This window comes from Opisthocomus hoazin, chromosome 11, assembly GCF_030867145.1.
Source record: "Opisthocomus hoazin isolate bOpiHoa1 chromosome 11, bOpiHoa1.hap1, whole genome shotgun sequence".
NCBI classification, from domain to species: Eukaryota; Metazoa; Chordata; class Aves; order Opisthocomiformes; family Opisthocomidae; genus Opisthocomus; species Opisthocomus hoazin.
In genome coordinates, this window is record NC_134424.1 from 16689989 (window position 1) to 16703917 (window position 13929).

General features: G+C 59.3%; 1 protein-coding gene across 1 annotated transcript in view; it reads left to right on the forward strand.

Annotated features, from left to right (window-relative positions):
• Positions 1 to 1866: 1866 nt before the first annotated feature.
• TEX264 (testis expressed 264, ER-phagy receptor) overlaps positions 1867 to 13929 on the forward strand; it is a 42932-nt gene continuing 30869 nt past the window's right edge. Inside the window, exons 1-4 of the mRNA XM_075432992.1 lie at positions 1867 to 1957; positions 2827 to 2894; positions 4071 to 4362; positions 10401 to 10622. Of these exons, the coding sequence (XP_075289107.1) occupies positions 4105 to 4362; positions 10401 to 10622 (480 nt within the window). The 5' untranslated portion in view covers positions 1867 to 1957; positions 2827 to 2894; positions 4071 to 4104. The remainder of the gene's footprint in view (positions 1958 to 2826; positions 2895 to 4070; positions 4363 to 10400; positions 10623 to 13929) is intronic.

Here is a 13929-nt window from a genome sequence, read left to right on the forward strand (position 1 = left end):
GTGTCTGATGGCCAGAGCTGGCAGTTGAAGGGCTTTTGAGTGGTGTTCCGCCTCCTGCCAGTGATTCACTGCATGGCTCCAGGCAAGACACGTAACCAAGCTGAAACATTTTCTTCCAGCTGCAAAAGAGCTGTAACGCCAAACACAAGGAGGGCCTCTGAGGTTGAACTAATTCCAGTTTACAGAAAGCCACAAGGTCCTTTCTAGGAAGCTGCTGGAGAAAGGCGAGTATTACAGCATTTCAAACTGCTGTTCATAAAAGAGCTCTTTGGCTTCACCTTGGTGAAAAGCAATGCCTGGAACTGCCTCTGCAAAGAGCCCCAACGAAGGGGGCTGGGACGGGTGGGAAACGCATGGGAAGAGGATGGGAAACCGCAGCAGGAGAGACAGAAGCAAACTCCACTGCTTCTTGTTGCTGTGTCTGGAGGTGGCTCGGGCGGGCAGGTTATGGGATGTACCAGTGGAGCGCGAAATGTCCCTGCTCGGAGGGTTGAACAGGCTGGAGAAAGCTTGGTGTAAAGAGAGAGATGCGAAGGCTGCTTTTATATAGGGGGAAGAAAAGGAGGATGGAAATTATGTCTGGGCCCTTCTAGCATGTCTCTCTTGAAGGAGGAGGAGATGGGGAAGACTGCATGCTCCTCTCAGGTACTGTGCTTGGTCCCATTCCTTGGAAAGAAATAGGGACCCGAGGAGTTGTCCGGAAAGTGGCAAAGCCTGCAGGCTGGGCACCGGCGCTCCATGGTGCTGCGTGCTCCGTGGGGGAGCCGTGGGACAGGACACACTCCCAAATGTATCATGAGGTGGGAGCGGGCTGTGAAGCTGCCTGGTGACAGAAGTTGTCCAAGCACATCTTCGCTTGGGGCAGTCAGGGGCGTGCAAGATGATGGTGCTCCTGACCAGCTCCTGTGCTGGCTGAAGCTTTCTGGGTCTTCAGTGACTAGCTGATGCGGTTCCCCTCTGGGTGATAAAGCCCGGCTGATGGAAAACAAAGCTGTCAGCCTCCTGGCCACTGGCAGGGAGGGCCCCACGCCTGCTCCTGGCCGAGGGACTGCCAAACAATCCGAGAATGTCTAGCCAAAGCGCCAAAAACCTTGAATGAGACAAACACCTAATCCTTTCTTAGCTCTCCCGGTGCTCCCCTGTGTCAGCGAGTGCTGTCCGTGTCTGCGGGGCTGGTTTTCCTTCCAGCCCAAACCCAGGGAGAAGCCAGCCGAGTCCACTGAGCTGTCGCTGCTTCTGCCGGGTGGCAGCAGCCCCAGGGATGGGCCCACGGGAACCGGCCAGCGGCTGCTGGAAGCCCACTCTGGGTTTGTTGGCAGGGCCCCAGTGCTCCAGAGCAGCTCTGCCCACGGCCCCGACCGGCCAGGCCTGGTGGTCAGGGCACGGTGGCACCCGTTTGCCCGGCGCCCGAAGGACGGAGCCCATTAACTGGAGGCTGCAGCTGTGACGGGGCCTGTGGCTCAGGGGCCATCCGGCGGGGACACATGCCGAGCTGCCGCAGCCCGAGCACCGGGGAAGCTGGAGGACGCACTCCCGTCCAGCAGTGCCTCGGTCCGAGAGCTGGCGGTGAGGGGAGAGCCATCCGCACCGGCGGGGCTCGGGGCCGAGCTGGAGGCCGGCAGGGACGCGGCCGCCGGAGCCGCTCGGCGGGGCCGGGCCCTGCTGCCGCCCGCCCGCCAGGGGGCGCGCTGCTCGGCGGGGCGCTCCCGCTGCCCCACCAGGGCAGAGCCAAACGGTGCCGGCGCCCCTGTGCCCGCCGGAAGCCCCGCCCCCTCCCCGCCGCACGGCCCCGGGCCCGGCCCCGCCCCGCCCGCCGGCCCCGCCCCTGCCCCGGCGGCCGCGCGCGCGCCGCGTGCCCCCCCACGCGCAGCCGCCGCCTGCCGGGGCGGGGCGAGGGGAGGGGAGGGGAGAGAGGCGCCGGGGTCGCTCTGTCCCGGCCGTCACCGGCGAGCCCCGGGTGAGGAGAGCAGCGGGCGCCGGGGTCCCGCCGGCCGCCACCGGGGCGGGGGGGGTCTCGGCGGGGGAGGGGGGGCGGTGGGACCCCGCAGGCTCTCTCTAGGCCGCGGCCTGCTGGGAGCCGAGGGGGCGCCGGCCGGGCCCGGCGGCGGCTCGGCGGGTCCCTGCCGGTCCCTGTCCGCTCCGGCGGCCTGGCCGGTGGCGGCTGCTGGTGCCGGTGCCGGTGCCGAGGCCTGCCGCCGGTCAGGGCCGAGAGCCGCGCTCGCTGGCGGGCAGCCCCGGGACCGCCCGGGTCAAACCACCCCTCCGCCCGGGCACGGGCCCCGGGCCGGGCGAGCTTCGCTCCCGGTGCCCGTGAGGAGGGCAGCTGGGGAACCGCCCGTGCCCGCCGCGGGAACCGGGAGGAGGAGCCCGCAGTACCCCCTTGCCCGCTGGGGCCGGCCACCTTCAGGTGCTCGGGCCGGGCGCCGGGCCGTCAGCTCACGGCCCCGGCCGGGGTTTGGAGTGATGAATCGGTGCTGGCACCGGGGAGGGGGCGAGGCGGGCGTGGGGCACCGGCCGGGCGAAGGGCTCGGGAGCGCTCTGCTCCAAGGGCACCGGCTGCGGCCCCGGGGAGCCGACACGGGGTGGGAGGCACCAGCAGAGGTGGCCGCAGGACGTTCGCCCTGCTCCGGTCCGGTTCCCGTGTTCTCAGTGCCCGCGCGCTGGCCGCAGTGTTGGGAGCGGGGTCTGCAGGAGCAGTGCTCCTCGGGACCCCCCTCTGGGGAGCAGGTCCCAGGTGACCTTCCGGCCGCTCTGCTGCGACGCTGTTTGGCTTTTGGCCTTGTGAGTTTGAAAGGAAGCAACGATTTTTATTTTTTCCTGCTGCAGCGCGGCGGATCCCACCCCCCTGTGGGTCAGATGTTGTGAACGGTTTCTGGGCTGAGCTGGTTTTTCAGGTGAGTAGGGCCGAGGTGCGATCTGGTCCCTGGGCTGGTGCTGCCACGGTGTCGAGGGCGGCGCTGGCTCTGCGAGACTTGGTGTCAGTGTACCCCTGCTTGCCGGGGCCGAGCAGAGCAGAGCTGCCTGTGGTTCCTACCAGGATGTGGCTTTTCTCTCACTGTAAAGCTGAGCAAGCGGCAGCCTCCGTGAATGGCTTTTTTTGGACAAAGTGTATTTATAACATGGAGGTAAAGGTGAATTGTTTACTTCAACCTTTGCTTTCAAACCTAGCTCCCGTGAAAGTCCCAGTGGAGCATCGCAGCCAGTCCTTGTGAGCAGAGCTGTGTTTCAAGGGAGAATAAAACACAAACAAGTCTCCTGTGCTGGGTTGGGTTGCAACTCCCCAGAGCGGTTGCGCTCGGTGAGTGAAAATGAGCAGGAGGCGTTCGCCAGGCTGCTGTGTCCCGCAGTGAGCGTGAGAGAGGAAAGATGGCAAACAAAACAGGAAGCCTTGGTAGGGGTTATAAAAACTCTTTTGGGTTAAAAAAGCCAGCTAAAAGGAATAGCGGTAATTCATTGCACCTGAACTTGTTGGGGATGCTTTTTCTAGCTGGGTCTTCAGCTTTCTCCGAGCCTCTCTGCTTGGATCCAGATGCAGAGCGCAACTCTGAACCAGCGTGGTCCTCGTTTAGGTTGTTAAAGGCCTGGGCTTCTAGACTTCTGACAGAGGGGCTGCCCTGGTCACAGTGTCAGGTCTGGTATCTATAAATGGTAAATTATTTGATTATGGTGCCCTGACCCCTAGTGCAGTGCTGTGTATCTGTTGATCTGTTGGGTGATGCAGGCTCCCAGGGTGGTTTTCTGTCTCTCCTGGGTGTAAGGCTGAATGTGAACAGTGTGGCTGGTTCTGGGGAGATGGGGACAGTGCCTCTCCATCCCCCTCCATAACTGCCTCATTCCCAAGAGGCAATGAAGCAGTATAATTTGTACCTGGTGACCAATTGGAACAGGCTGATGCAATGTGGGACTAATATACAGGAGGTTGCTGGGGGTTTCCGCTGTCTTTAAGCTTCACGCATAAGAAGAATTGGAAGTGGGTGTGTTTTGCTGCAAATAGATAGCTGTAGAGAGCAATTGCTTGTCCGAGTGCTAGCTTAACTCCCCTCCTTTTTCTTCTCTCCTCTTGCCGCTAGTGCATCAGGAAGTGTGGAGCCCCAGGTGTCTGTCATGTCCGACTGGGTGCTCCTCGGGCTGATCGCAGCACTGGTCTTGCTGCTGCTTCTGACCGTCTTCGGTTTCGTTGTCTACTCGGGGCTCTTCACGGAGGTGGTTGTGAGTGCTGGCTCCCCGCCTGTCAGCAACATCACGCTGGCCTACAAGTTCAGGGTGGGCCCATATGGCGAATCTGGGCAGCTCTTCACGGACGGCTGCAGCATCTCTTCGAAGCTCTACTCCATTGGTGTCTACTACGACAACCCTCACACGGTAAGGTGTGCCTGGTGGGGCTGGCAAGCTCTCGTAGTCAGCATCCGGGTTCTTGGCTCGGGATGCTCCCTGGCTGGATTTCAGGCACTTGTAGCTCATCCTCCATAGATGAGTGCTGGGGTTCACAAGCTCCCCCAGATCTGCAAAGGATGCCCCGTGGGGAAAGGCACCTGAAAGCAGAGGGTTTCTTGGATAACCCGAACTGGAAGGCATTGGGCGAGCAAAGCTTGCTGTCTTCTGATAGCTCCTGCTGAACAAGTTATCAGCAGGATAGTGGATCTGGTTATGGAGCAGAGGCCGATGTCCATGGCCCCAACGTGAGGCATTCCTTGGCAGATCCCCCAGCTGCGGGAAGTGCAGCCAAGGCTCCTTCTGGACTTGCAGCTCTGTGATTGGAAGCAGATGGTCTCTTCAGCTTGCTGTGTACTCATCCATACTCCTCTCGTTTCTAGTGCTCGCATTTATTTCTGAGCTTCCCTGTAGTCCTTGCATCCCCTGAGAGTTCTTACTCAAACCTCAGGTGGTGCACGCTGAGGGCTCCTGTCTGATGAAACAGTTACTCCATGATGCTCTTCAGGCTGAGAGGTGAGCAGAAAGAGCACTGCCTGATGGCTGCCAGCCAGAGCTAAGTACTTTGGAGGGTATGGTCCAGGACAAGGAGCAAACCAAAGTGCATCAGAACTTGCTGGGGGGTGAGGAGCCAGGCTGCTGGCGCTCAGTGGCACTGGGGTCTCCAGATAATGGCGTGTGGGTGTTTTTCCGTGGCAGACAGCCTGGCTCCCCATTAATTCTGCGGTAGCTAGTGTGACCGTGGAGGAATGCTGTGGGGGGGAGGGACGGCAGGGTGGCCAGCAGCCGTGTGCATGTCCTTGGGCATGTGTGCTGGGGGCTGGCGCAGGGCACAATGCTTGGGCTGATAGCTCTCGCCCAGTGCTTCTGCTCTGGGGAGGACCGGCCCTGCTTTAGGAACCATCATGGGCTGTGTAGTACCCACCCTGTTTGATTGCAGGGTAGCACTGCTAGGGGTTGGACGTGCTTAGAGGGTGCTTGTCCATGAAAATGTAGTGCTGGGTGGCTCCTTGGCGCACTGTGGCAGGAAGATATCGGAGGTGAGAAAACACTGAACTGACTGTGCTCCGCGGAGCCTGGTGTGCTTAACCGCCTCCTGTCTTTGTGTCCTGTGACAAGCTGACTTATCTTTACCTTCCAGTTTTTGCTTCTGGATCATGGGAGGCAGAGAAGAGACACTGCAGTGCCTCTTCCTGGCCTGGGAAGGAGGGTGGCCAGGAGGACGTTCACCCCGGGATGAGCCAGGCAGAGGCAGGGTTCAGCTGGACGGGCTTGGACTCTTTTGTCCACAAACAGTGTTATTATTTGGAGCGGGTGAGGGGTGGAAGCCATGGGGAGTGCCTGGCGTGATAGCACCTGTGTGGTCAGAGTGGCCAATTCCTCTGCCACGAATCTGTGTCCTTGTCTGTGTGTCGAAGTCCTCTTCTGGAGGTGAGAACCCTGGTGCTGCTGGTTCTTCCCCCAGCGTCTCTGGGGACGGAGCAGAGCAGTTGATGCTGTTGGAAGGGCTCAGCGTCCGTGCTTGGTGCTGCCCTGCTCCGGGGACGTGGTGTGGACGTGCCTGTGGCTGCCCTGCAGATCTCTCCTGCTTGGGCGCTGTGCCTTGCCTCTCTGTTTGCCGAAGCGTGGGCTAGTGGAAGCTTGTATTGCTGTGGCCCACAGGTGCTGGTACGGACATTTGCGGTGATTCTTGCACGGCTGACATGGAGAGTGCTTTCCCCAGCAGCATCAGGCAAGGCTGGGAGGGAGTGGCTCCTACATGACCCTGGAAAGTTGGGTGTCCGTGCAAGGGTGAAGCTGCCTCCTCCTTCTGGTCCTGACTCTTTTCTCCTCTTCCTGCATCTGTCGCATCTCTGCCCTCACCCTGCGGCTGCAGCAGGCAGTGGGGCTGCAGAACTTGTCTCTGGTCTCTGGTGGCCATGCAGGGTTTTGGAAGCCAGCTGTTTCTTCTTTTGTAGCCGGGCCTCTCAGGAGGGGAAGACCTTCTCTGCCAGCATGGCTGAATGGCATCTGGTGGCCAAGGAGGGCCTGTCTTGATGTCAGTGACGAGGAGAGATTTCTCTGGATTCAGGGCTCAGCTTGTGGAGGCAGCTCTTGACCTGATGTGGTCAAGACACACCGGGACCTCTGCCTGTTGGTCCAGCTGGTGCCTGGTCTGGGCTGGAGCATGATACTGGATCTGGAGACCTGCTTTTCCATCCCTGCTTAGGGGTCTGTACGTCACAGTGGTGCCTGTGGTTCCATGCGGCAGCAGCAGCCTCCTCATGCCTGACACCACTGGGCATGCCATCAGACATGCTGGTGGGACCTTCTCCAGGCTGAACCGGTTCTGACACAGATCCACGTCTCGCCGACAGGCAGGGTGCTGGGAGTGAGGATGCCCTTGGGCAGAATGGCCAGAGGGCTGCCTTGCCTCCAGGCCGGTAAGGAAGGGGCCAGTTTTGGGTGGGTCGCTTGGCCAGGGGCTGCAACGGCCGTGCCTGGTGTGCTGGCTCAGGTGCTGAGCACTCTGGTGTCCCGTGGGGTGCCCCTATGTGCTCGAACCTGCTGTAGCCATGGTGTCATGGGAGTGGGAGATGGTGTGTGCTGCTGGCTCCTCGTTCCAGGAGGTCCGGCAGGGCAGGATTGGTCTTCCAGGCTGCCTTTGCCCTGGGAGGATGCTGCCCAGAAGAGGTGGCCTCCTGCTCTTCCTCAGTGCTCTCCTGACCTCCGTGCAGCACCCTCTGGCAGAGGCTGGTCCGCCTGGAGCTGGCCACTCACAATGGATGTTGACTTGTCACCAAAAATAGACCTTTTGTCACCAGGGAGCAGCACGTGCTTGCTGCCCGCAGTGTCCTGTGGTGTCCCTGGCTGAGTGCCAGTGGGCTCTGGCCAGACAGCCCCCTGGAGCCCGGCTCTCGGCCGCCGGCTCCTGCAGGGTTTGGTGCCCCACCACTGCGGCAGGAAGGGGCCGACGACTGGCAGGTGCTGGTGTGGTTGCTGTGCTGGTGGACTCGTGGCCGGAGGAGGCTCTTGCAGGAAGAGAGCTTAGGGATGCCAGAGCTGGGAAGCAGTGGCCATGTGCCGGCTCTCGACCAGGAGCGGGCCGGGGGTAGCCCCGTGGACTGGAGCGCATGGGCTTCCTCGGGGTCACGCCGGGCCTCAGGGCAGCACCGTCACCGGCATCCCAGGGCTTCCCGCTGACTCCTGGCTCTCCGGCGTTCACACAAGGACGCTCCCCGACTGCTGCCGAATCCCTGCCAGCAATGTTTTATGTGTTTTAATGGACAAGATTAATATTAATTTGCACTTTTTTTCCTTTTTCCGTTTTGTTTAATATTTAGCAGCCCAGAGGACTTCTCCTTCATTCTCCCACCTCTGGCAGGAACAAAAATAGCTCCTCAGCAAGGACTGGATGTGGCAGACGGGTTTGTGCTCAGCTCCAGCCAAGCGCTTGTGCTCACATTTAGCTGTAGCCACGTGCTAGGGCCTTTTGCCCGCAGTTCACGTGTTTGCGTGCTCAGCAACCAGCTTGTGCCCAAGCATTGGATGGAAGAGGCCAAAACACGTTTTGAATACAGGAATGGGTTTTGCTCCCATAGGTAAAGCTGTAGATGAGCAGGTTAAGTAACTGTTTCTAGAACTCTGTCGGGGTGCTTGAGGGAGCAGAGGCTTTGATCAGCACCTGGCCACCCCAAAAGGATAAATTTAGTAGGTAAAGGCTGGTTTTAACCAGAGTATTTCCCTCCCTCCGTTGAGATGGGCTTTGCCAGGCAGAGGAGGAGGCAAATCTGCCTTGCTGCTGCCCTTGAGAAAGCGTCTGCAGGGCTGTATGCTTTGAAAAAGAAAGTTAAAAGAAGAAGGGAGGAAGCAAACGTGCCTGGCCCGAGTGGTGCTGCCTGCTGCTGCAGCTCGGGTCCTGCTGTTGGTTGCTCTGGGGCCAGGGGTTAACCAGCTTTGCTCAGGACATAAATGGAGATTGCATGTTTAAAGGTATTTTATCTAGATTTCCCTTATCTCCTTGCTTCATCTGGGCCTTTCTCCGTGGATGCCTTTTACTGCTGCCCCTTGCTCTCCTTGGAGTGGATCTTCTCCTTCCCTGCCCCAAAGCAGCAACGCTGGGCGCAGCCCCATCTGCAGCTCCCTCTCGCAGCACAGGAGGGCAAGAGCGAGCCGTCAGCCCGCCAGTCCCCAGCCTGATGGCTGCTGCTGCTGCTGCTGGCAGTATTTTCTTCCTTCCTATTTACAGCTGCTTGTGTTTCACCCCCGGGATGGTCCTGCCATGCAACGTGAAAGGATGTTTAAAGGAAAGGGAGCGAAAGGAGTGCGGCGGGGGCTTGTTATGCTGCAGGAGATGTTGAGCTTTAGCACAGGCAAAGTTGGGGATGAGATTGGGGAGCACAGGGCAGAGATCCCCTTGGGGGGCACGTGGGGGTGGGAAGGGGGCAAGTGGTAACACGCTGGCCTTGTCTGCACCCTCTCTCTGTCTCCCATCATCCTGGTGAGGGTTTTGTGATGCCAGTGCCTGCAGGGCGTCTGCCTGTCTTGCTGCCGCTGTCGGCCGTTCATCCTAGCAGGTCCTGGTGAGTTCTGCTGCCTTGTGTGGCGGGAATTTGGAGACTTTGGTTCTCCAGCCCTCACCAGAAGAGGGATGGTTGGCAGAAGGTGGCAAGGCTCGTGCATTTGCTGCTCCTGGTTGCTGGCTGCCACATCGTCTCGTTATCCAGCAGGCTTGCGAGCAGGTGGCAGGGAAGCATGAACACTCAGATGGTGCCCCCTTCCTTGGTGCCCCCTGCACCCCCTGTTCTTCTTGGGCTCCTTTTATAGGTCAGTGTGCCCAGGCAGAAGGAGCCTTGTCTCTGCCTGCTTGGCGGCTTCTTTGAGCATCTCTGAGGGTGGAAAGGACTGCAGCTCTGCTAGGGACGAAGGCTGGAGCTGGAGGGAGCTGGGCTCCGACCTAAGCTGTAGGAAGGCACATCTAGTCCTTCAGTAGTTTCTTGGAGGGGGAGTTGCTGGGCTCTGCTGCCCTCTGCCATGTTGCTGCCTAATGCCATGGGTAAACATGAACTCGAGTGGTGGGATTTTGTTAAAAACCAGGAAGGAAAGTTGTGGCCTGGGCCAGCCTTGGCGTGGAGATGGCCAGAGTCCTGTGGGCTGTCACTGTGCTGAGAGCAGAGCCTTGAGCCAGCCCCCTTGCTGGGCTGGGAGCCCTGCAGCCTCATGTCTTAATGGGAAGCATCCCCAAATCTGGATAGAGAGCCTGTTTTATGTTCTGCATGTTGTTGGGATCCAGGGTGGAAGGGCATGTGTTTCTCTTTGCGTCGCTACATACAGCACGGTGGCTGCTTGCAAGTCTTATGTGCCTCAGTTTACCCATGCCTGAAACTGCGTCCAACTGAGTGTGCCCACTTAGGAGTGACCCAGCAGCCTCTGGATTTCCCTCTGGCTTAGCGCTGGTGGCTTGTGCTGGTGGGATGTGTGTCTGGGTGGCTGCTGGTGGCAGGTCCCACCCTTGGGGTGGGACGGAGGTGAGCTGGCCAGGTTGCGGTTGTGTCTCTTTTAGCCTTCCCGGAGTGACAGGGGTGTCGTGCAGATGAGGATGGTGGTGAGCATGTCTCAGCAGCTGGGTCGCTGATGAGGGGGGTCAGGAGAGACACTTTCTGCAATGACTGTCACCTGAGGTGGGTTTGGGTGAGCAGCCCGGTGGGGTTTAGTTCTTCTTTGCTGCAAGTCCCTCTTCCCTCCAGGGAGCGGAGCAGTGCCCTCCCCACTGGGCTGTGAGCTTAGACTGGGAGAAGTGTGGACAGTTTTGGTATGGATCAGTCTTGGTTAGGAGTGGGCACCTGGTTTGGTGTGCCTGATCATGCTGGGCCATTGCATTTACCCTGTTTCATGTTGGTATCCTGGCTCCGCGCTCAGCAGGTTGAGGTTTTGGCCAGTCTTCAGCCTCTCTCTTGTTCTGATGCCGTCTGTCTGTCCACCCCAACCAGGTGTCTCCGGAGAAGTGCCGCTTCGCCATAGGCCGAATCCTGAGCGAAGGAGATGCAAAGCCATCTGAAGAGCAGATCAAGCGGTTCCAGAAGTATGGCTTCAAGATCTTCTCCTTCCCTGCTCCCAGCCACGTGGTCATGGCGACCTTCCCGTTCACCACGCCACTGTCCATCCATCTAGCAGTCAACCGTGTCCACCCAGCCCTGGACACCTACATCAAGGTAAGCAAGCATGGCGTGAAGAGCATTGCATGCGTTCAGTGGACGATCAGAGGCTTTTCTTCCTGACAGCTGATGGGGCTGCTCTGACATGTCATCTCTTGATGTCTTCCCTTGGGCACAACCATCAAGATCTCCTCTTTTTGCAGTCTGGCAGGTAGTTCCCCAGCAGGGATGTCTTCCCATTCGCTCCGTAGGCGCAGGAGTGTCTTTTCTGCTGTTTTGTGTTTATGAGAAGCAAGTTCTGATCTGATGACTTGCTGCTCTCCTCCTTAAGGCAGAGATAAAAGCTGGTTTTCCCCTTGAGTATCTTGCTTGTTGTTAGGATCTGGCAGGTATGCGCCCCTTCGGTGTCACACATCGTGCCATGAAACTTCTGTTTTAAGTGCCAGCCTCACCCATGGGGCAACTGTCTTCTGCAGGGGTGGGAAGAGAAGCTAGAAACTTTCTGACCCATGTGCTTATGAAAACTTGGTTTCAAGGAATATATTGAAATTTGTGGCCCTTGGGCCTGGCTGGGCAGCCAGCTGCTGTGGGCTGTGTTTGCCCTTGCCCCTGCACGGAGCAGCTGGCCATTCCACCTGCTTCTGGTCTTTTTGAAGCCAGCTCTGCTGCCTTGCCAGGCAAGGCAGGGGTGTTCCCAAGCAGCACATCTGACACAGACACCAGATCCAGGCTTCCTAGAGAGTGAGGATGGTCCTGGCCAGCTGGGCGATGGAGGGAAGGGATCGTCCTTCCTGGAGGGGAGGATGCTGGGGAGGGCCCAGCACTCAGCCCCAGATCTAACTGACTGTTGAGTTCTGCTGCTTTCGTTTTGTTCGTGTTGAAACGCACTATTTATAAACTTGCTTTTCCTGGCGAAACTCCCAGCCCTGTGGGGGAACCGTGTGAATCCCTCCAGCCTGCGCTGTGCCGCAGGATGGCTGCCTGGGTGTCAGCCCCGGAACGTCAGCTGGGGGCTCTTTGCTGACCCTCTTGCCTGCCCTGGCTGTAGGCAGCTGCCTGCTGGTACCGGCAGAGGATGCATTAACGCCAGCAGTGTGTGAGACTGCTGCTGCTTGTGCCCCGTCCTCATGCTGGAGAGCTGAGGGAGAGCAGAAACAGTTCCCCGTTCTCCTTGTCTCGCTCGATCCTCTCTCCGTCTCTTGCTGGAGCTCTGCCGGCTGTTTCGGTGCGGGGGGTATGGGGCAGTGCTGCCAGCCCTGCGGCGGACGCGTGGGCGTGCAGGGAGGGGGTGGCGCGGGTGGGAGCATCAGGCTGGCTGTGGGAGCGCTCGGCGACGTGGGGCTGACGCTGCCTTACTTGGGGAAAGGTCCCGGCGAGCGCATCTGTCGCATGAGAGATGGAGCTGTGAGAGCTAAAAAGGGAACCACGGGTTGTTCTGGGAGCACCTGGCAGCGTTTAATGGGAGCAGCCGATTTCAAATTAAAATGGATAACTGATGCAGCACCCAGCGCTGTGTGTGGTGGGAGGGGACGCTTTTTGATCTCTGCACCAGTCCCAACAGCACGTGTGTTAGGGTACGCGCCTGCATCTGTCCCCAAGTCCTGCAGCAGAGCATGGCCACCCTGCGTGCATCGGACTGACCGTGGGGACACAGGCCTGGAGACGATGGGGTCACTGTGCTGTGGGGATGCCCTGGCTGCCTCCAGCGTGGCGTGGGGGACTTTGGAGGCTGTTGGCAGCCGCTTCTTGTCCGTTCCTGCCGCTTCTGCTGCGTCCCAGGCCACCTGCGCCTCTGGGGCTGTGCTGGCACTTCCCGGGGCAGAGGGATGGGGAGGGAGTGGGGAAACTTTCATGGAAACGGGTGACCTGTGCCCGCTCAGTGGTGGGAATGGGGGTTGCCATGGAGACAGCTTCTCCAAATAGCATCCTTCATCCCACCCCCGGCGCCCGGCTCCCTTAAGCAACCTGAGACAGCAGCGAGACAGAGATTTGCTTTATTTATTTATTTCACGCTGCGCCTGCTTTGAGAAGGGCGCTGTTAATGAGGGCCGGGGTCAGGCCTGCCGAGCGTGCAGGGACCCCCTGCTGCCTTCCCATCCCGGCGGCAGCGGGGAGGAAGGGGGTGGGATGGCAAAAGCCACGAGTCATGAAAGGGGGGCTCAGAGGCAGAGATAAAACACCAGCTCCCATAGAGAGAGGGAATTAGCTGAAGTAGAGAGATGATGGCATGGCTGCCTAGTCATAGGAAGGAGGTGTTGGAGAGTAGGGGATGGAGAGGGAAGTGGAGGAGACAGGAAGAGGGGTGGAAGGTGGGGAGTGAGGATGGAGAAAGCTTTGGAGATGCTGAAAAACAGGGGAGGGGAATGGGAGGAGAAGTGGACTGAAGAGGATGTGTGGGGCGAAGGAGCTGAGGATCTGGGGACCGGCTGAGGGAGCAGGACTGCGAGAGGTGATGGGGAGGTCTGGGGCAGAGCTGGAGGAAGCCCTACTGCGGGTGGCCCTCTGGTGTCCTTCCCACGGCGTCCCTGAGGTCAACTGCTGGGGACTTTGAGCCCCTGAGGCTGAAGACTGGGGGCCGTGGAAGCGGAGTGTGGCTGCCTCTGGACTCGCTGGTGCTGTGCTGAAGTTGCCGGGGATGCCTGTGGCTCAGGCTTCCTGAGCAGTGTGGGTGCAGCGGTGCCGGCTTTCGGCAGCCTGGGATTTGTGTGTCCCCATCTGCTGCTGCTTCAGGGGGACAGGGAAGATGAAAAATAACATTGATAACAGTAATTAAAAAAAAAATAAATAGAATGGCAGATTCTCCTTCTGTTAGGGACGGAAGGGAGGTGGGCTGGTGCGGAACACAAGGTGCTGCGGCTGGGCTGCCATTGCAGCGTGGCTCCTCGCCCCCATGACTCTCGTGGGGCTCAGGAGTTGGCATTTCTGCGACTCTTTGGGGGTAGCCATGGCTTTTGGGAACAGTGGGGGAAATGGCTGCAGCCATCCCTGGCGGGTGAGAGGATGTCCTTCCCCTGGGCCGGCAGGCGGGCAGCAGCAGCGACTGGCTGGCTAGAATTGCCGTTGGAGAAGCCCAAGAGAGCTTGCTGGCTCGTCGCTCCGAGCGTGGGTTATTTAAGGCATAGGCTGGAGTTATTTAGTGTCCCTCGAAAGCAATTCTTCCTTAATAGCTCCAGGCGATGATTCTTCCTGCTGCCAGGCAGGTATGTCCCCCTTTCCCAGAGCATACACTCCTGCCCCGTGGCACAGCTGCCAGTCAGCCCTGGCAGTCCCCACTCCTGGGTGTGAAAGAGAGCTCCCGCAAAGCTCTTGCCTGGTGGGGACCCTTTCTGACAGCTCTGCGAGCGGGTTATTCCCCTGTAACCTC